Genomic DNA, 21,085 nt, shown 5'->3' on the forward strand with positions numbered 1-21,085 from the left:
GAAGTTGCGCAAGCCCGGTCTATGAGTAGAGTTTGGCGCCTGCGAGAGGTGGTAGGGAAAGATGGCCACCAATCACTCTTACATCAAATTGCATCTTCAGATCACTTCAGGGAGTGAGTAGATAGATGTCTAGACAACAGTTCCTCTTTTGCAAATGATTGTGATGATTCAAAACAGAATTTTGTAACTAGTACTTATACTTGGGATCTCTAAAACGTCTGGAGGCAGAAATTAGGCTTAAAACAACCACAACAATTTGGGGAAACAGTTTACGGGGGATACATGTTTTCTCTAGGCCCAGATGAAGCAAGAGGGACACAAGCTGCAAAATGAAGCCTTTCCCACATTAGCAGCTAAACCTAGGCAAGTTCCCCGACACAAGGACAGGAGGCATTGCATTAAAGAAAATCGAGGGACAGACATTAAATAAAATCGGGACAGACGCGCTGCTCATGTCTGTCCCGCAGCAGACAAACCACTGAGTTATCTAACCACATAGATGAGATGTGGTGGATTTTCTTTACCTTTCCCCCTCTTATTTTCCCACTGGAAGTAAAACAAACTTTTAAAAATCAGGCTGCCCTCACTAATTCCAGCCAGAAACTTAGTCCTGATTCTGTCCGGGTGAACTAGCCCTTACAAAAGTGAGGTCTATGAACGCCTCTAAGGACCCCCTTTTTAGACTCTTGGGAAGACTTCAGACCCTATGTACCCATTAACTCAGTTGGTCTTCCTGTCCAAACACAATCGTTTACAGCACCCACACACCAGGTTTTAGCAATCTTCTGTCCTCCAAAATCCGGATGCTGGCCCCAGACTCACCTCTTGCCCAAACTAACCACCTAGCCTTCACCCCCTCCTCCCACAACATTCAGGGTCAGGAGGCCTGGCACCTTGTGGCCCTGCTTCCTCCTTTGCCTGGGCCTTCTGCTACCTGCTCAACTGGAACTTGCCCTTCCTCCTGCCCAGGCAAAGTGTGAAGGGCCAGGGGGCCTGCAACCCAGGGCTGAGGTGTGGTTCTTCAACAGATCTAACAGTCCTGAGATTGGGCCACGCGCGGGAAGGGAATGCGCGCTGTCCAGAGCAAGTGGAGGCCAGTAATGAGGCCAGGAGGCGAGGTTCCTCCAGGGCCAGTCTGGCTGGGTAGAGGATCGGGAGGGTCTAGGGCAAGGGGGTGCAAATTGGAGGAGATCCAGTGACAAAGAACCGCAAGGAGCACGGCCGGGAAGCGGGAACCGCGGCGCGCGCACGGTGGGCGGGAAACCCGGGGGCGGTGGCGGCGGCGGCGGCGGCGGCGGCGGCGAGGCGGGCGCGCGCCCCGCGGGGAGGGGTGCGGAGGAGGGAGGAGGCGTCTGGACCGTGCAGCCAGCCCCGCACACCGCGCCAGCCCCAGACGGAGCCTCGCTGCAGCCGCAGCAACAGGCGGCGGGCCGGGCTCGCGGGGCGGAGGCGGCGGTGGGGCGGGGAGCTCGAGGAGGAGCGACTTGGGGCCGGCCGCCGCCTGCAAGGAAGAAGAGCACCGCCGCCTCCCGCGCTCCGCCGCTGCAGCCCTCCACCCGCCACCGCGCCCACCCTGCGCAGGACCCCGCGAGCGGCGGCGCGCGCACCCTGCAGAGCCCCGGCCGCACCGAGCTGCGGCCAGACATGACCGTGGTGCCCGGGGACCACCTGCTGGAGCCAGAGGCGGCGGGTGGCGGTGGGGACCCGCCTCAGGGTGGCTGTGGCGGCGGCGGCGGCGGTGGCGGCGGCTGCGACCGCTACGAGCCGCTGCCGCCCGCGCTGCCCGCCGCGGGCGAGCAGGACTGCTGCGGGGAGCGCGTGGTCATCAACATCTCGGGGCTGCGCTTCGAGACGCAGCTCAAGACCCTCTGCCAGTTCCCCGAGACGCTGCTGGGCGACCCCAAGCGGCGCATGCGGTACTTCGACCCGCTTCGCAATGAGTACTTCTTCGACCGCAACCGACCCAGCTTCGACGCCATCCTCTACTACTACCAGTCCGGGGGCCGCATCCGCCGGCCGGTCAACGTGCCCATCGACATCTTCTCCGAGGAGATCCGCTTCTACCAGCTGGGCGAAGAGGCCATGGAGAAGTTCCGTGAGGATGAGGGCTTCCTGCGGGAGGAGGAGCGGCCCCTACCCCGCCGAGACTTCCAGCGCCAGGTGTGGCTGCTCTTCGAATACCCCGAGAGCTCGGGGCCGGCCCGGGGCATTGCCATCGTGTCGGTGCTGGTCATCCTCATCTCCATTGTCATCTTCTGCCTGGAGACCCTGCCCGAGTTCCGCGACGAGAAAGACTACCCCGCCTCCCCGCCCCAGGACGTGTTCGAGGCCACCAACAACAGCACGTCGGGGGTAGCCTCTGGGACCTCCAGCTTTTCAGACCCCTTCTTTGTGGTGGAAACCCTGTGCATCATCTGGTTCTCCTTTGAGCTGCTGGTGCGGTTTTTCGCTTGCCCCAGTAAAGCCACCTTCTCCAGAAATATCATGAACCTGATAGACATTGTGGCCATCATCCCTTATTTCATCACTCTGGGCACTGAGCTGGCTGAGCGACAGGGTAATGGGCAGCAAGCCATGTCTCTGGCCATCCTGAGGGTCATCCGCCTAGTAAGAGTCTTCCGCATCTTCAAGCTCTCCCGCCACTCTAAGGGGCTGCAGATCCTGGGGCAGACACTGAAGGCTTCCATGCGAGAGCTGGGGCTGCTCATCTTCTTCCTCTTCATAGGGGTCATCCTCTTCTCCAGTGCCGTCTACTTTGCTGAGGCAGATGACCCTTCTTCGGGTTTTAACAGTATCCCAGATGCCTTCTGGTGGGCAGTGGTAACCATGACAACTGTCGGTTACGGTGATATGCACCCAGTGACCATAGGAGGCAAGATTGTGGGCTCTCTTTGTGCCATTGCAGGTGTCTTGACCATTGCACTGCCAGTCCCTGTAATTGTTTCCAACTTCAATTACTTCTACCACCGGGAGACAGAAGGGGAAGAGCAAGCCCAGTACATGCACGTGGGAAGTTGCCAGCACCTCTCCTCTTCAGCCGAGGAGCTCCGAAAAGCCCGGAGTAACTCCACCCTGAGTAAGTCGGAGTATATGGTGATCGAAGAGGGGGGTATGAACCACAGCGCTTTCCCCCAGACACCTTTCAAAACGGGAAACTCCACTGCCACGTGCACCACGAACAATAATCCCAACTCCTGTGTCAACATTAAAAAGATATTCACTGATGTCTAATATATGATACTGTTGACATACTGTGCCCAGTACTGTGTGGAACGTGCTCCCTTGGTCTGTGTATACCCTTGATTTATGCATTTCCAGACCATTCATCAAGGAAAGGACGTGGAGAAGTGGAAAAGCACACCTCATTCTCCCTCTCCCTATTGCTTCATACTGAAACAGGTGTCTGTTCTGCAAGTGGGCTGCATTCTCTCAGCTCTTTTTTTTACTCTCTCTCTCTCTCTCCCTGTCTTTTAATTTTGTGACCAACAAACTTACATTAAAGCTTGACTTCTAGTGCACACCCTATGAAAAGCTACATCCTGGGAGGAAATGAAACTAAAGATTCAGAGTAACTGTTTAAAAACCTCAACATCAAAAGATAGTTGTTTCTTTACTGAGTAAAGGAGGCAGAACTTAAATGATGCTCCTGTTTGTGGACTATTTAATTGCTTGGCCTCTGGATATGTGGACAGAAAGTCTAACTAGAGCCATGACTTATAAATCCACCATAAATTTATTTTGTTTTTGACTGGTCTTTCAGTTTGAATCTCTCCTCTAAGAATTGGAGGTTCGCAATAACTTTGAACCAAAAGGGAAATGGCCCAAATGTCCTGATACGAGTATTAACTCTTTGGAGTTTGCAAAGCATTTTGAAAGTATGAGACACGGATTCTAGTGAAGTTGTGAGTACGTGCCCCAGCCGACATCTGCAACAGTCTAGAAACTCGTTTACAGTGCTGCCAAGAGAAACCACAAAAATTCCTAATGTATGTGAGAGATAAGCTGCTTCGGTGTCACAAGAAGATTAAAGTGGCAGACACCCCTTCCAGCGGAAGTTACTAATTCGGACCTGACTGATGCAGTTCCCATAGCAACCCATGTTTCCTGGGAAACCCGAAAAAGGTTGTCATGGCATCTTTTGCTCTTTAGCCCCACCCCCCCTCAGGCCTTGCCGTTTCCACAGTAACCTTTCCAGATGGTTCCTACTTACATGATTTCATAAGAAAAAAACACTATTTGAATAAACCGCACAAATCAAGTGTAAGATGATAAAGAGGTGAAATGAATCTCAAAATGTTTTTTTTTATATTTTATATAAGTCATTGATGTTATCCTATAATGACTGAATCAAAAAGGAAAATATCATATTTGGAATGTTACATGTAAGCCACAAAAAGGCAAGATCTGAATTAAATGTCAGTTATTTGATAACAATTTTTAAAGATGCTTCTTACAGAGAAATGGCAAGCCAACAGATGAAATGAAAACAGCAATATAAACATGTTCTGTACATAAGTGAAAGTCAGTGTACCCGAAGTCTTACTGCAAGATACCTTCAGATTTCCTCGTTAAAAAAGAAACACATCCAGACCCCACAACAGGACTGTCACCACCACAGCACTTGAAAAGCAAAATTAACCTCAAATATATGAGGGATGCAGATTTCATTGAGCGGATTATAGTCAATGAAAAGGAGGATCGGGAAATAGCCAGACCTTGAGAGAACACCTGCAAATTTCAGCCACATGCTGAGGGGTGCCAGCAAACAGACAGAATCAGGTGAGCACTGTGCTGTGTGTCTCTAAGAGTGGTCCTTTTTGCAGGGAGCCAGGGAAATGTCATTCATAGCTGGGTTTATATTTGCAAAATAGACAGTTTTATATTACATGCCAACTGGCCTTTGAAAAGATCATTATGAATTTTTTTCCATTTTCCCCCGGTTTCTGGTTATCTTTTGGTTTCCATTGTTCATTGGAAAAGGATACAGAAGATTCTCCTCTGAACAGCTGACCTGAAATTTATTCTATTACTTTAACCAACCCACTTGGCTTCTTAACAATTGGTTTCCCCTTTAAAATGAATAAAAGGCAGACCCTACTGCTGGGTTAGTAGTCCAGTTTTAATTTACACAAGTAACTTAGTATCAGTAGGATAGTTCTTGAAGCAAATACTTAAAATTGAAATAGGATTGACATTTTACTTCAACATAGTCATTTTGCTTTATGTGTGTTGTATGAATTATACACAGCTGCTTTGGGGGTTTGGTGGCACATGTAGTCTGTCCCTCAGAGTACATGACAGTAACCTCATGTTTAAAGCTCATAAAATCATTTCAGGTAATCTCTCATAAGCCTACCTAACGTATGTGTGCATTTGAGAGAGTGGGAGATATTAATGGAGACTATAACCGGAAATATAAGGGAAATGTACAAAAAAAGACAGAGGCAATAATTCTTTGTTTACCTGGTTGTTGTTTGTTCTTTGTGTCTGAACAGGATTTTCACCTACTTTCCTTTGCCTGTATGATTTTCTTTGGGCATTGATCCACATTTTGATCAAATAGTTGATATTCTTGGTAGAGAGACATTCCTTTCATGACACATTAGACACATTAGGGCAATCACATAAAAGACTAACATAAAGGTAACACTTTTATTCCTGATTTGAAATGTAGGCACCTTGATTAATTCCATAAACAAATTACATTAGCCCATATTTTTTGTGCTTCTTAAATAAGAGGAGTTTGAAGGAGACCTTATGTTTTTTTAACCAGAGAACTAGCACAGGTTTTGAGTCATAGCTTTCAGGTGATGTAATTGCTTCCTGTCGCCATGTTGGAAACTCCTTAAAGGTTATAGGTTCTGTGTTTTGATTTGGGGATGCTTGATGTTTTGGGTACTGGTGCCTAGCACAGAAAGCAGGGCCTCGTGTTTGTGAGGTGAACGCTCTCCTCGGACATTAGTATTCCCTGGCTCTTACTGAAGGGGCTGAAGGAAGCTGTTCTGCAGTCATGTAGCAGGGTTTGTCTCCTGTTTCTACTGCATGACCTTGAGAACATTACATAACTTCTCTGTTCCTTAGTTTCTTTTCTATAATATCCAAGTAATAAGTAGTACTTCATACGTTGGTCATACTAAATAATTTCATGACATACATCAAATTAAGAGATTGCATTATTTTGTGATCACTACTTATGAACATTATATAATCAATACAAATTTTTGTGAATAATAAATCAGTAATTTCCTCTTTGTAATAACACAATTAACCTTTTTAAAGGATCAACAGTACCCTGGACACTTGTCAGTTCTGTAAGGCAAGTGCCATTAACTTCATTTTAAGGGGGTTGAAAGCTAGATGATGGATGCTAAAGTGATTCCCTATGGCTTCAAGCTAGTAAGACACCCAGCCACAGTTAAAAGCCAGGTCATTATGACTCTAAAACCAATGCTAATTTTATTGGGTGTCTTGAAAAATAAAATAAATCCCTTAGGCTTTTAAATTTGACTTCAGTCCATGTTACTAATTAATGTGTAGAAACTTATTCTCTTCAGCACACTGAAAATTAACCCTTTCTTAATAATAAGATGTGTTCAACCAGGAGAATCAAACCTAAGTTATTTAAGTCAGACAGAGATTGACTTTCCTTCTAATGTAATTGATGTATCTGGATTTAACCTTAGAAGCTATTATCAGTAATGTTAGGGATACCCACCAGGACAAGGGTGTTTCTCAATTTTTATATTTATTTCCTAGTCACATGTGTTTTAATTATCAATATGATATAAATTACTATGCTTTTCATTCTCTGTACTTTGGTTAGGTTTCTGAGGAACCATGCCAGAAATTAATGTAAACATTTTGACTCTTGCAAGAAAGTACAAATTGCTTACAACAGGATAGAAAGAAAGAGGTTCTCAGGTCACTGAAACTGCTGGCATTAGTGGCTCAGCTAGCCACTCCCTGAGTCATTAAGAGACTGCTTAAAAAACATTAGGACATAATTTTGTCATGTATACTGGATGTAGCCCCTTCACCAAGGTTCTAAATCTTTTATATTGTGAAAACAGATAGGGATTTGAGTTTTAGAGTGTGTGCTAATGAATGTACATCTGCCTATGCCAATTAGCTTTGCCAGCTACAGGCTTCACTGTTGAACTTAGCTGAACATCTTGAGTGTTGAAAAGAGATTCTTGTGAGTTATGTGGCTGGGTCGGTCCAACTCAACACTACCTTGGGAGGATGTCTGTGCCCCACAGCCAGTGATCCAGAGCAAACCATAGAAGCTGACATTTGTTGTTTCTTTTTCCTTGTGTGGTGTTTTAAACTCATTGTGCCAAATTCAAACATCCACTAACTATGGCAACAAAACAGGACACCTACGTGGAAAAGAAAGTGTCATTTCTAAGCTTCTAAACAGAATTTCAGGATTAATTAACTTTTGAGTGCACAGTAAAGGAAATTTAAAATCATGATTTACATAAAGCTTATTTACATGTTTGTCATATAGCACACCCAAGCAACAACTTTATACACAGCATATAACTACAGTACATATGACACATATCAATAGGTCACTCCTTTGAGAACTATATTTTCTACACGTTGAAGTTTTCAACATTGTCTACAGCAGTTTCAAGCCCTTTCCACCTCTCGGCTGTGAACAGAAGTAATAACACCTCCCACTAAAAAATTCAAAGAAGCATGTCCCCCCTGATCTGAAGACTTACAGAAACACTGTGAGATAGAGGTGAGAAGTTCTAGACCTGGAAAAAGCTATTTAGGTAGGGATGGCATCCTAGGGTGGGATTTTTTTTTCCTTTCTGTTTTGTAATGGGCCCTTTCAACTAAGGAATATAGAATTACTGGTTTGTAGGATTTCCTATTTTGTGCTGAGGCATGCGTGTGTGTGTGTGTGTGTGTGTGTGTGTGTGTGTGTGTGTGTTTTATACAACTTCTGTAAGGATATTTATCTTTGAGGAAAGATAAATCAGGAGGAATTAAAAAAAATAATTAAAGTTATACAAAGTTCAAACCTTATTTACAAATTTTAACTTCCTGCCAGAAAATGGTCAGTGTTGTGTAGCATTTGGTAATAGTATTCATCATATACTCATTCTCAGCTTGCAAATACAGCCTAATGATTCCAACTTGTTAGAAGGTTTACAGTGGTTTAGCTTGGGTTTTAGTGGTGCTGTGGTCTAATTTTCTCTTCCAAATTGTAAAGAAAATATATTTACAAAAGAGTATTTTCATGTTCTCCCTCCCTTTTCTTCCTTCCTTCCTCCCTTTACCTCTCCATCAGGTGCTTTTTCCCTGCACTTCAGAATTTGCACCATCACTATCACATGCTTTAAAAAGGAGACCTAGAAAAGAGGCTTCATCGTTTTCTCGAGTGCCATATTGTTATCATAACCTATGTGAAGAATAGGAACAATGCCCTGGAAAACAGCTAGGGCTCTGGGCATTAGTAATATAGCAGTTGAATAAGCCCCAAATGGTGTTTCATCATATCTGAAGAATGTTATGAATAATTGTTTATTCAGGGTTTGGGCATTACAGACAGTGAGATCCCACCTTCATTTGTGGAAGGCCGCATGGAAATAGGGGAAGCATTTTCTCTTCCTGTGAGCTTCTAACTAGAACTGTCACAGTACAAAGTCTCTGGGGAATTCCTGATGAGATCCCCACCAGCTTTTTTTTCCACCAGCTTTTTAAAAAAAAAAAAAAAACTAAGAAAGTTATCATCAAACCCATCTTTTTCTCTTTTTGGTTGGTTGGTTGGTTGGTTGGTTGGGGTCTTGGGGGCTTTTTGTTTGCTGGTTTTTGGTTTATTTTTTTGTTTTTGTTTTTGTTTGGTTGGCTGGTTGGTTGGTCTGGGACATGAGTAGCCTGGAATTCACTCTGTAAACCAGGTGTACCTTGAACTCATAGTAGTCTTCCCGTATAGACCTTACGTGACTTGCATGGCCCTACATAATTCCCTAACTCTTCTGGCCTTATTTGCCTTCCTGACACTTGATCCACGGTGCTCCTCTTGCTCTTTTTAAAATGTAGAAGTCATCTCCACGTTGCAGGGTTTGTGCTGGCTGCTCCTTCTGCATAGTATGTGTGAGCATTGAAGCATCATCCATAGGACTCAGTCCATTGCCTCCTGCGTGTGTTACCTTCTCATCACAACCTTTCCCTAGCCAGTCTGCTTACCATCGCAGCCCATTGTGCCTTCTCTATTTAATCTACCTTCTAACATAGTATTTATTCTGTCTATTAGAGTTACTAATTATTTTCTCTTTCCTTCCTTGAGGTCATGACCTGGAATAGTTCCTGAAATACATTTGTGTTCAGTATTTATTTATTGGAGGACAGTATGGGTTTTCTTGCATCATTTTCTTTGCTATGGAGCTCAGACTCCCCACTATGCTCTTACGAATAAAAATTCCTATAGTTCTATCCATTGGAAAGGCTTCCACTTAGTGTAACATACTTCAGATTCCTACCAGAAGCTCTCCCCATTTGTAATGGAATCCCTTAACATAAATAACTTAACTATGGGTATCATCAAGGGTGCTTAGAACTTAGGATGTTTCCCATGGATCCTACATAGTAGCTAGTAGAGTACTTCTTATAAATAGTAGTCCTCTTCATACCTGTGTGCACAGATTTATCAGCCCAAGTGGTACAGAAAATCCCAACAAACAGATGATTCCCCAGGGGACTTTACCTTTCTGTTAAACAAAGATACTGCCATGATTTTAGATAATGTTGTGACAGATGTATTCTCCTTTGCAGGAAGTATGATTCTACTGATTTGAATAGAAATATTTCTCCCACTAATTTTTTTAAATTTTTATTTGTTTATGTATGTTTTTAAGGTATGAGTACTCTGTCTGCATGCATGCCAGAGAGAGCTTCAGGTCCCATTATAGATGGTTGTGAGCTACCATGTGGCTGCTGGGAATTGAACTCATGACCTTTGGAAGAACAGCCAGTGCTCCAGCCCCAGAAATATTTCTCTATACTCCTTTTGAATTATCTCCATCCCAGGCAAATCAGATGAGTGGATGAACTGGATATTTCTTCTGCACATCCAGGTGGCATAGTTTTCTTACTAAATGTGTCAACAAATTAAAATCAACATATATGTTTGAGTTTCCATATGTAAACCAACAGAAGTTAGAAACTCCTTTCAGCAGCCTATCTAATAGGCCTGTACAGGACCAAATACTCTATCTGTAAATATCTTGTTAGGTCTTCTTAAAGAAATGACATAGAACAAAAAGTAGAAATAGATATTTTAATTTCTTATTTTTTATGCTTTTAATTTTTTCAATTGTGTTTGTATTTTGTGGGTGGGTGGGTGAGTATGCCCCACAGCCCCACAATATAAGTGTGGAGGTGAGAAGACAGCTAACTTTCAGGAGTTAGTTCTCTCTTTCCACCATGTGGGTTGCAAGAATCAAACTCAGGTCATCAGGCTTGGTGGCAAGTGCCTTTACCCACTGAGCCTTCCTGCTAGTACCCATATGTCAGATTTCTAAATGGCCACATTTGCAGGGTCCGTCTACCCAGTAAACTAAAGACACATATTTTCTCCAAATAAAAACTGTAGTTTAATTGCTTTATTTCTAGAGTCTATAGACCTTTTAGCTGCAAGCATTTTTACTGATTTAAGAAGAGCAGTTTATTATGCTGTGTCAAATTTGGATATTTTACTTACATACTTAGATCTGTGAATTTTGGATATTTATTAATAATAGACTTAAATATTCTTCATGTTACTAAAAGTAGTATTGATTCAGTTTCACAATGTATTTCCTGTTTTATGGCAATGCTCATATCTTTCATGTTACTAACTTTAGGTACTGTTGTGTTTAAACCTTTTGTTGCTTGCCAAGAGTTCATAACTTCCAAGACTTCAATCAGAAAACTGTACATAATAGAGAAGAAATTTTTCTAGTCTTTGGGATCATTCATTACCATTTAGCTGCTAGAACTGTAGAACTTACTGGTAATGTGGCCAATTTTAAGACTTTTAATAGATGTCAAAAATATAGATACATCATAAGAACAAAGTTCCCATAAATCTACATTTTTTAGAATGACTTTAGGCTTTTCATCAAATACATGTTATTCAGTGGACTGAGTCTATATTTCTTTCATTTTGGACTTGATAGAATTATGAGTTGCTTCTTTGCAAATGAATAATTATTAAACTTTGACCACTCTTATCCCCCAGGTGAGCAGGTGTCTTTAATTATAGGTCATCATTTTCCACAGTACCTCCTGTCTCTTTTATAGAATTGGTTTTGATACGTAATGTCTATTCATTTCTCTTCAACCCACTTCTTATCCACTAACACAAGCATCCTTATTACAATCCAGATATCACCTTTATTTTTTGTTCCTATAGAATTACAACTTTATCCACATTTATAACCTCTTAAGATGCTGTATGATATGTGTGTGCACATGTGTGCATGCATGTTGCTGGATATGTGTTTGTGTGGGTGCATGTGTATGTATGCAAGTGTATGTGCACATGTATAGAGAGAGCAGAGGTCAACCTTGGATGTCATTCCTCAGAAGCTATCCCCCTGGTATTTTAGATAGGATCTCTCATTTGCCTGGGGCTTACCAAGCAGGCTAGACTGACTGGCCAGTCAGCCCCAGGGTCTCCACCTGTCTCCACCTCCCCCAGGATGGGTTTACAAGCACATACCACCACGCCCTGCCTTTTCACGTGGGTTCTGGTGATCAAACTCGGGTCCCTGTGCTTGTGCAGTGAGTTCTTTACCAACTGAGCCATCCCCCAGCCCCAGTACTACATTATTATTATCAGTAATTTCAAAGGCCTTCACAGGAAGTAATGGACACGAATGAGATTTAAAACAGGAAGCTCAGTGGCTTTTACTGAGTTGTAACAGTAGCAAAACAAGTGAAACCTGGCAGAACCATCTCAAGACAAATAGGCTGTAGGCTCACCAAGCTACGAATGAGGGCTTAGGTTCTAAAATGGAGACCAGATCATTCATGTTATTAGTGGCAATTAATAATTAAACCACTGGAGTTTTCATATTTTCATAATAAAAATTAAGTATATTTTGAATATACTCTTAATATTTCTACTCAAGAAAAATAGTGTAAAGAAAATATTGACCACATGACCAAGTGTAATCCATACCACCAAGAAAAGTGTTTCTGCAGGTGATTGCCCAGCTCACAGTAGGCCTATGGTATGTAGCTTGATGAGTGAACAATTCTCCCATCAAAAGCACAGTGAAATTCCAGATCCTCGTCTTTGGGTATTTACCCAAGGTTCAGTGACATCTGCTAAAGCCAGGAGTGGAGGAACAGTGTGGTAGTATTGTGTTCCCCAAAATATTGTGCACCCTAATAAACTTATCTGGGATCAGAGAACAGAAAAGCCACTAGATACTTAGGCTAGAAAATGGTGGCACTCACAACTTTAATCCTAGCATTCCAGAGGCAGAAATCACTCTGGATCTCTGTGAGTTCAAGGCCACATTGGAAACAGCCAGGCATGATGACACACACCTTTAATCCCAAGAAATGAGCCTTTAATCCCAGGGAGTGGTGGCAAAAACAGAAAGATATATAAGGCGTGAAGACCAGAAACTAGAAGCTTTTAGCTGGTTAAGCTTTCAGGCTTTCGAGCAGCAGTTCAGCTGAGACCCATTCAGATGAGGACTCAGAAGCTTCCAGTCTGAGGAAACAGGATCAGCTGAGGAACTGGCAAGGTGAGGTAGGTGTGGCTTGTTCTGCTTCTCTGATCTTCCAGCATTCACCCCAATAACTGGCCTCAGGTTTGATTTTACTAATAAGATCATTTAAGATTCCTGCTACAGAGCAGTCTTCTCCATGAGTCTGATAGATAATGTTCCCACATTCAACCTAGATTTAGCAGTCTCTGTGTCCTTTATATTACAGACTAAGCAAATGTTTTGACTACCTAACCCTGATTTTCAAGTATCCTTTTTGTATTCACTCAACATAGCTATAACGAGGACTCACAGTGTATCAGACACTGTTCAAAGCAGTAGGGACTTACCTTTGTAATATATAAACTGTCTGCTGTGTGCCACAGTCCATCTAGATTCTGGTAAAACTGAAAAAACATACTGTCATTATCCTTTTATATTTTTACAAATTACTGTCTGTATTTCTAAGAGTTTTTCTAATGGGAGGAAAGGGAGGTCACCAAACATGTAGCCTTTATTTCTTGGTTCTCCACAACCCCGATAGAGAAGGTTTGGTTGTCTTAGTTCTTTAAAGTGATAGATAACTGCGCATAGTCATACTTTAAGGGTTATTAGGTTTATAATGAAAGGGGGCTAGGCCCTAGCACTCACACAACTTTCTCCCCACTCCCTTCCTTTCTCTGTGTCTCCTTCTCCCTCCCCCAGATCCTCACCCCACTCCTCTCCATGTAGCACCTCTCTGAGGACAGAAAGCTTGTTCACTTCAGAGAGTTCTCATTTTAGCTTACCACAGGAGGAGATAGAACCAGAAATCTTTGGAAATCATTGAGAAGATAATACATTTTTCTAAAAATCACTGTAAACCTGTCAGATGGCCTTGAGGATAAGGATAAATTCTCTTTTCCAAAAGCATACTATCCTACTGGCTTGGACTAGTGGCACATTATTAGTCAAAAAATTATAACCAATGTAATCTTAAACTTCCTAATTTGCAAGTTGATGTCATTCAAAATATGGTCTACAATATTTCAAAAAATGAAATTTTTTGAACTTTGCAGGTAACAGTAAGAAAACCTAAAATTAAAAAAATTTGTGAATGGAACTTTTCTATTAGCATGAATTCTATAATTTCAAATGCTAAATATACTGTAAATTATTGAGTCTTCTCTATCCAACAGGTCCCTCAAGAGCCCCACATAAGGAACTGCAGAGTGACCTTGACCAGAAGGATGCTCAGCTTTAAACTGCTTGGATGAGAGTGCAGTGACAGTTACATATTTTCATTTCAGTTAGTATTCAGAGATACATCTCTAATAAATGCTTCATGTGAAGAAAGAACTCAAAGCTGGGGGGGTACTCTTCATATTATGAACGGTATGAATGATATCGAGCAGGAGAGAAAGAGGAACATTAAAAATTTTAAAAATTAAAAAAATAAAATGTTAAGGTATCATTTCAAACTGTTGACATTCTGGTGGAGTCAAATCATCCAAAAACTACAATCAGTGTCACAGATAAAGATAACCTCGTATGTGTTTCTAACAAGCCAACTATTGTTGTTGGGTTTTTTTTTTCATTTAAGTATTGGACTGTATTTAATTGTGGAACATGTTCCTATAGTCTATGTTCTGGGTTAGGTTTAACTTTATCTGTGAGTGTGTGATTATACCAAAGGCTTCCACTGGTAGACTAGCCCATTCACACAAATAAGTGAAAGTAACACTGTGCCCAGATGAATGGTATTAAAGACAGACTTGCCTAAAAGAAATGTGCCTTGCTTGATTAAACAGTCTTTTATTTTTTAATTCAAAATGATAGATTAACAAATTAGATTTTAGGTAGGTTTTAGTTGACCTTAATTTTACAAAAATGTATTAGTACTTACTTTATGTTTAATTTGTCTGTGTTAACTAAAATTACAATATTTAGTTATACTTAGGCAATTCATATATATCAAGTTCTATTTTATTTTCATGGAATGTTTGGTATGATGAGACAAAGTACATTCTTAGAGATATATGTAATATCTCATCTGATGTTTATAACTTTTCCTTCAAAATTATATGTGTAAAATATTCTTTGACTCATTTTCTATTTTTATATTCTTTTAGAAATGGAACTCTTTTTCAATTAAGAAAGGGCAAATTTTTAGTTGGAAAAGAGACTTGGGAGGTCCTAAAGTTGGCGTCCCATTTGGGAACATTTAACTTCTGTGCCATTATTGTATTTACTGTGACATCTCAGCAGAATGGTAGCTATTTGTATATTATTTCATAAGCCTTATGGAAAGTCAAACTGTGAACATTTAGTATGTACACTACTTTATTCATTTCCATAGTTTATTGTCAAAATACTCCTGAACAAGTAGATAAAAAATGAGTACTTTTAGAAGTTTAATTACTATAAAAATATATCAGTTTCAAAGCCAGGAATATAAATTTTATGATGACCTAAAAAATTCAAGTGATGAATTTCATTCATCTATAAGAATCTTAACTAAGCAGCCATTTACCTAGTAGCCCCCAAAAGTAGAAATACAACCCAGGTAACTTTCTTTGAGGCAATGTCTAAAATGAATTTTTAATAATCTCCTGGTAATTTCTTCATGGTCAGAACATGGAGACCGTAATACCACTGTCATTTTAGTGACGATAAAGGAATGACAACTATCTTTGATTTGCGTGACGTGAGTCTCCAATAGAGATGGTTGTGACTAAAGTGAAAATATAGCCACCGCCACCTTGTTTTTGTTAGTGTTCACTCCTGTGGTAGAGATACTGGCACAGGGACTAGTGAGCCCTTTGCAATTATCTGACTCCTCATAACTGAGGGTCACAGCCCCGTTAGCAGCAAAGCAATGGAATCAAAACAGGGGTTCTTAAACGTTCAGATGCTTTTGTAAGGATTAGTAGGTGTTGCAAAATTATGCAAGAACTACCTTCATACAATGACCCAACTTTAAGCAATGTAATATATGTAATAGTATATCTGTTTCATGATTATAGGCTACAGTCCAAATAAAGACAAAACCTGGACTTTTACCACCACCCCCCACCACACACACACACACACCAAAGAAAAGCACAGAACAGTATCAGATGTATAACATACCAAAACATTCATATGATGAGTGATAAAAATAGCATGAGCTTAGATAACAGGATACTGGCATTCTTACCCACTGCCTACCTCTGGGACCCCAGGTAAGTCATTACCTTTGCTAGGCTTTGGTTTCTTGAATTACAGAGTGGGCATGCCAGGTTCAGCAAACTCAAAAGCCCTTTCCAGCTACTGAATCCTGTTATACACATTTCTTTAAAAATGCTTTGAAGAATACTTACATACTAAGATTTTTATGCATTTCTAAAGAATAAATTGAAATGAGATTTAAGCCTTGAAAGCGTCATGAATATATCTCCTTCTTTAAATTGTGAGAAGAGGAAATAGGATTCCTTCTTCTTTAAGATATTTCACTCATCTATAATAGGATCATGAAAAATGGGGGGGGGGCATCCCAAAGGGAAGCAGATTAATGAAATAGCTAACAAGATGGGGCAGGTATTGGTAACATTAATTGGATGTTAAGGTGATTTGCAAAGTGTTCATGAAATGCTGAAATGGTCCCAGGAACTTTATTGCACTACTAAAGGTAGGAAAAGGGGTGGGAAAAGACTGGAGAACAGAAGTGTTTGCCTTATTATCTCTTTATTCTTTTTACACATGGGAGCTTAGGTGGGGATCTGCATTGCAATGCTGGATCTGCCAATCACCCATTTGCCCCAGGAAAGTCCCTTTAACTTCTCGATACTCCAATGTCTTAATCTGTAAAGTGAAGAGTTTAAATTTGAATTTAGTAATCTGCGTATTTCTTTTCATCTTTTAACATTGCATAGCATTTTAGATTCTTAACATATATGCATACTTACATATATGCATTGATCCTCCATCAGTCACTACGATGCCACATAGTTCTCAAGTAACTGAACAGATTATGAACTCAAACGTTTATATTCCTAATATTACTACTTGACCTTGACAAGACCTAAAAAAACTTAGACCTCATTCTCCTTCATATATGGCTGAATTATTAAAATTTGTCATTTCATCTTTTAATGTTGAGTTCATTACCTAAACAAATGTCTTCTCAAGTTACTCTCCATAACGTTGTAATTTAATAATCAGATATATTGGCATACCAACTATAGCTGACTGTAAGATACAATTTTGTCACATTTAAAAGTTAATGCCCTTTTGGTCCCAGAAGCTATAATTATAATATAAAAGAATATTAATAAAGTGTTGTGAATTTTTTAATACAAAGGAGGCCCAATGGAGCCATACTGTAATTAGTTTTGCTCAGGAGTGAGAAAAACATTCAGGGATAACCCAAACACTTCTGTTTGGCATTAGTGGACAACTGGGGAAAGAAGGCTTATATCTTTTGCACAACAAAGATAATGTGACGATACCCATTAAAAATGGGAGTATTTTCTGGTGGCTGGCTTCAGTGTAGGAAGAGATATGTTAAAAGAATGCCGGAATCCAGACACTAGAAAGTTATTTAAAGTGGTAGGGGTCCATTGAATAACAGAACTATTTTGTCATACTGAGATTATTTGTCAAGAAAGTTAGTCTTATATCCCTTCCATTCAGAAAAGGAGGCAGCTTTCAAAAGCCTCTGTCGGAATAGGAAATGTATATTTTGACCAGTGAAGCAATTAGCTAAAGCATTTAATCTGGTCATTTTAGTTTTGCGAATCTGAATTTTCATCGTAGGTGTAACTTAGTCTCTTGAACATGTGATAGTGTCCGTGATCGTGAGGAATGACTTCATCAGTTTCGTTTTTCTTTGAAGTTGATACAATGTGCTAAGTGGTGATTCCGGCATACCATGTTAATACTGTATCCTACAACCATTTGTGAACTGACCACGCTAAACAACCATAGTGTTTCTTTTCTGGTAAATTGTTTCTATGGTGTGATTGTTTCATGCTGGGGTTGGGGGTGGGGGAGGTTAAGTATTTAGTTTACTTAAAATGTATAAGTGTTTTTCTTAAATGCCATAAATTGTGTGACAATAAACCAAATAGGAATATCCTCTTTTTCAACTGTGATAGAACTGTATAGACTACTTTGGGGACTAGCCCATAAATGCTGTCATTTGTGATTTTAAAGAGCTTATATATTATATATGTAACATACAATATATACCACATACAAAGGAAAGCAAACAGTGTGTGTAGTGTTTCTTGGAGTCTACATGTGTTTATTTTCATAGCATACTTATGCATTGCAAAGACCATCAACATGTTCGATTTAATTTCTAAAACACTGTCCACACAAACTACTAATAGCGTCTGAAGTTTAGAGATAGAATAGTCAAGGTTTTAAAGAGTCAAGTGGCTTATCACAGATCGTGTGCCCGTAAGTGGCTCTTAATGTCATTCTCTTTACACTTTTCACCCTGGCATGTTGTGTGTTCTTTATCACTGCCATTATATTTCAAAATGAAACTTCAAAACATGTTGAAATTTTAAGGTTTTGGTGAAAAGGAGTCATTGGGATTGTATTAGACCTTCTTAGATAACTTTCAAACTGTATCTACCTACATGAAATACCCAAAGATTTCCCAACTAAGACATGTTAAGTCCCCACACCCAAATCATACATCCTCATACACATTTAATGTCATCATGCAAAACTAAACAATGTCCTTCCTCTATCTCTTTCACTTGCTTTTTAAAAAGTCCATCATAGGGCCCAGGCGGTGGTGGCACACGCCTTTAATCCCAGCATTCAGGAGGCAAAGCCAGGTGGTTCTCTGTGAGTTTGAAGCCAGCCTGGTCTACAGAGCAAGATCCAGGACAGGCACCAAAACTACACAGAGAAACCATGTCTTGAAAAACCAAAAAAAAAAAAAAAAAAAAAAAGTCCATCATAACAACTAATTCCTGAACAGTTTTTTAAAGCAACTAGAGAAATTGCAGCCATTCTGATTCAAAGGGGAAAAAACTAGGCCCCCATAGCAATCATTTTTTTAGTCTTTTGTTTTTGTATGAGTGGAGAAGACAGAGAAAAGAGTTGGGGAGGGAGTGTATGTTTTAAAGAAACGCTATCATTTCCAGTAACTATATGGAAATACTGGATTATTAAGTCATAGGTAGCAGTTTGTTAACATTAGCCATAGTTTAAATACTGGTAAGCTTTTCACTCATTTATTGACGTACTTGAGGATTTTCCCAAGTTACGTTACAACCCAATGACTTCTCAGTTTGAATATGAAGAACAGTCATGTTTTCATCCATGACAGATACTACATTTTTGTTCTCAAATATCAGGTAGTCACTAGTACTGCTTTCTCTTGTAAATCAATAGTCTGTGATATGTTCTGTACTTCTCTGTGCAATGCAGTGTTAACTATGAATATTTAAATGAAAGGTGTTTATTATACTGGCATTTACTATTTCCTACCATTGACTTCAGTTTTCCCCATTAAATAGGTAAGTCAATCAAGTATTATTTTGTATGAAATGAAGTAATAGTTACTCATAATAACAATGGTATTCTAACTACAATGTCAAACATGCATTTTATATTTTTATATTCATTTTCTTTTGACATTGAGTTAGGTCAATTTACCATGTAGTAATGTAAAGGTAAATTCAAACACCATGTTCTCTGCTTAGTTTGGGCCCTTTTGTTAAGTAACTACCTATGCGTTTTGATTGTGTGATATTTTCTTGTGATGACTGTTGTTTAATTTGTCATTGCACTTGAAGTGTTTATTGCAAATGTTAAAAACAGAATCCAATAAAACACCTGGAAATGTCCTATTGCAGTAATAATTCCAAATGACTATTTGTTTCATTTCTTCACACACCTCCTCTCTCTCTTTCTCCCTTCCCCCTCCTTCCCTCTTTCTCTCCTTTTGTTCCTTTATTCTGTTTTTGCAAAAGAAGAAACATCAAAAGCTAAGCTCTTGTCAACTGTGCCAGCATCAGCTGCCTTTGGATTATCTATCACTTGTCCTCCCTCTTCTAACATTCCCTAAATGTTATTCCATTGTCCATCTTACAGTTCTAGAATCCCAATAAAGTGTCAAAAAAGAAAACTAAATAATAATACTGAGCCTTTATACCTTATTCCAGTTGTAGAGTAAATCATGACATTACTTCACTTAAAAATAGTGAGCACATTCATCTATGTACTGCCCTGTTCAAAACACTGTGGGGGTATTACGGTCAGTGTGTAGATGACCCTATTTTTATCAGATGGATTATAGATAGTCAGATATTCCAAAGTTTGTAGAGTAGGAGAGTAATTATTTATATCCAGAACAGTGAGATGTTCAGGACATTTTATTTTTACTATGCAGTCTCTCTGTATCTCCGTTATTGTTTTGTTTTTTAGATTACTACAGAGTCTAACATCCAGCAAGCCCCTAACCATTGCAATCATTTTGTGCCCAGCAATGTTGATCGTCATTGTTTCTCTAACAGCAGCTCCTCCCATGTGTTTGTGCTTTTGGAATGTCAGCAATGGCGACATCATCAAAACAGGCACTCTCCTGTTTCCATCTGGAATTTTACTTTATCTAAAACAGGCAAAAACAAGTGGAGATTTAAACAGCCTTATATGTGTGGTGATTAGCTGTAAAAAAAGGGAAGAACATACCTACTTCTAAGCTTTCATTTTCTATAAGAAATAACTTTAAGCCTTCTGTACAATTCTAATTGCCAACTCCATGAGCCATCATTTGTTTAATTATATGGAACAAAGTTTTTCAAGTTTTTTCCAAGTGATTGTAAGTAGACTCTGAAATAAGATAATCCACATTTTTGGGAGGCTTCAACATTGAAAAGTTAGTATATAAATGATGCTGCATACCTTCTGTGACTTAGGGCCACTAGAACATCGTCTCATTTTCTGGGCTTAGTTCTACCAGTCTTGTGCCTTTCTCCCCTTTAAGTTGACTAGTTAGAGGTTTTACTAGTCACAGCCAAAAGGAGGCTACTTTATTCTGTTTTGAAATTGTTCCTTTTTGTTCCCTCTAAATGATACCTGGCTTGAATCATGGAAGAAGACTGTCATGAAAACCAAGGAGTCAGACTAAAACCAGATGACAATATTCTGTTAAAATTTAAAGTCAGAGAAGTTTGGGGGAGGGGGTTTGTTGTTGTTTCCATTTGTTTTAAATGAAGCAAGAGAAAGAGAAAAGTAAATAATCCAGAGATCTCAAAACCCGTAATTGATAGGAAAATGAGCACGTGGCGGAGTCTATACCTGGTCCCATTTGGCATAAGAAATGTTTTTACATGAAGATGAGGACCACATGGGTTCACAGGCACTATCATAACCTTCAGTTT

General features: G+C 40.1%; 1 protein-coding gene across 1 annotated transcript; it reads left to right on the forward strand.

Moving 5' to 3' along the window:
- Positions 1-1,340: 1,340 nt before the first annotated feature.
- On the forward strand, positions 1,341-19,549 carry Kcna3 (potassium voltage-gated channel subfamily A member 3). Its single transcript, XM_052730243.1, has 2 exons — positions 1,341-4,779; positions 13,898-19,549. The coding sequence occupies exon 1, from the start codon at positions 1,645-1,647 to the stop codon at positions 3,229-3,231; it is 1,587 nt and encodes a 528-aa protein (XP_052586203.1). The 5' UTR covers positions 1,341-1,644; the 3' UTR covers positions 3,232-4,779; positions 13,898-19,549.
- The last annotated feature ends 1,536 nt before the right edge of the window (positions 19,550-21,085 follow it).

The sequence above is a fragment of the Peromyscus californicus genome, unplaced genomic scaffold (genome assembly GCF_007827085.1).
Source record: "Peromyscus californicus insignis strain IS unplaced genomic scaffold, ASM782708v3 Scaffold_9__1_contigs__length_137607984, whole genome shotgun sequence".
NCBI lineage: Eukaryota > Metazoa > Chordata > Mammalia > Rodentia > Cricetidae > Peromyscus > Peromyscus californicus.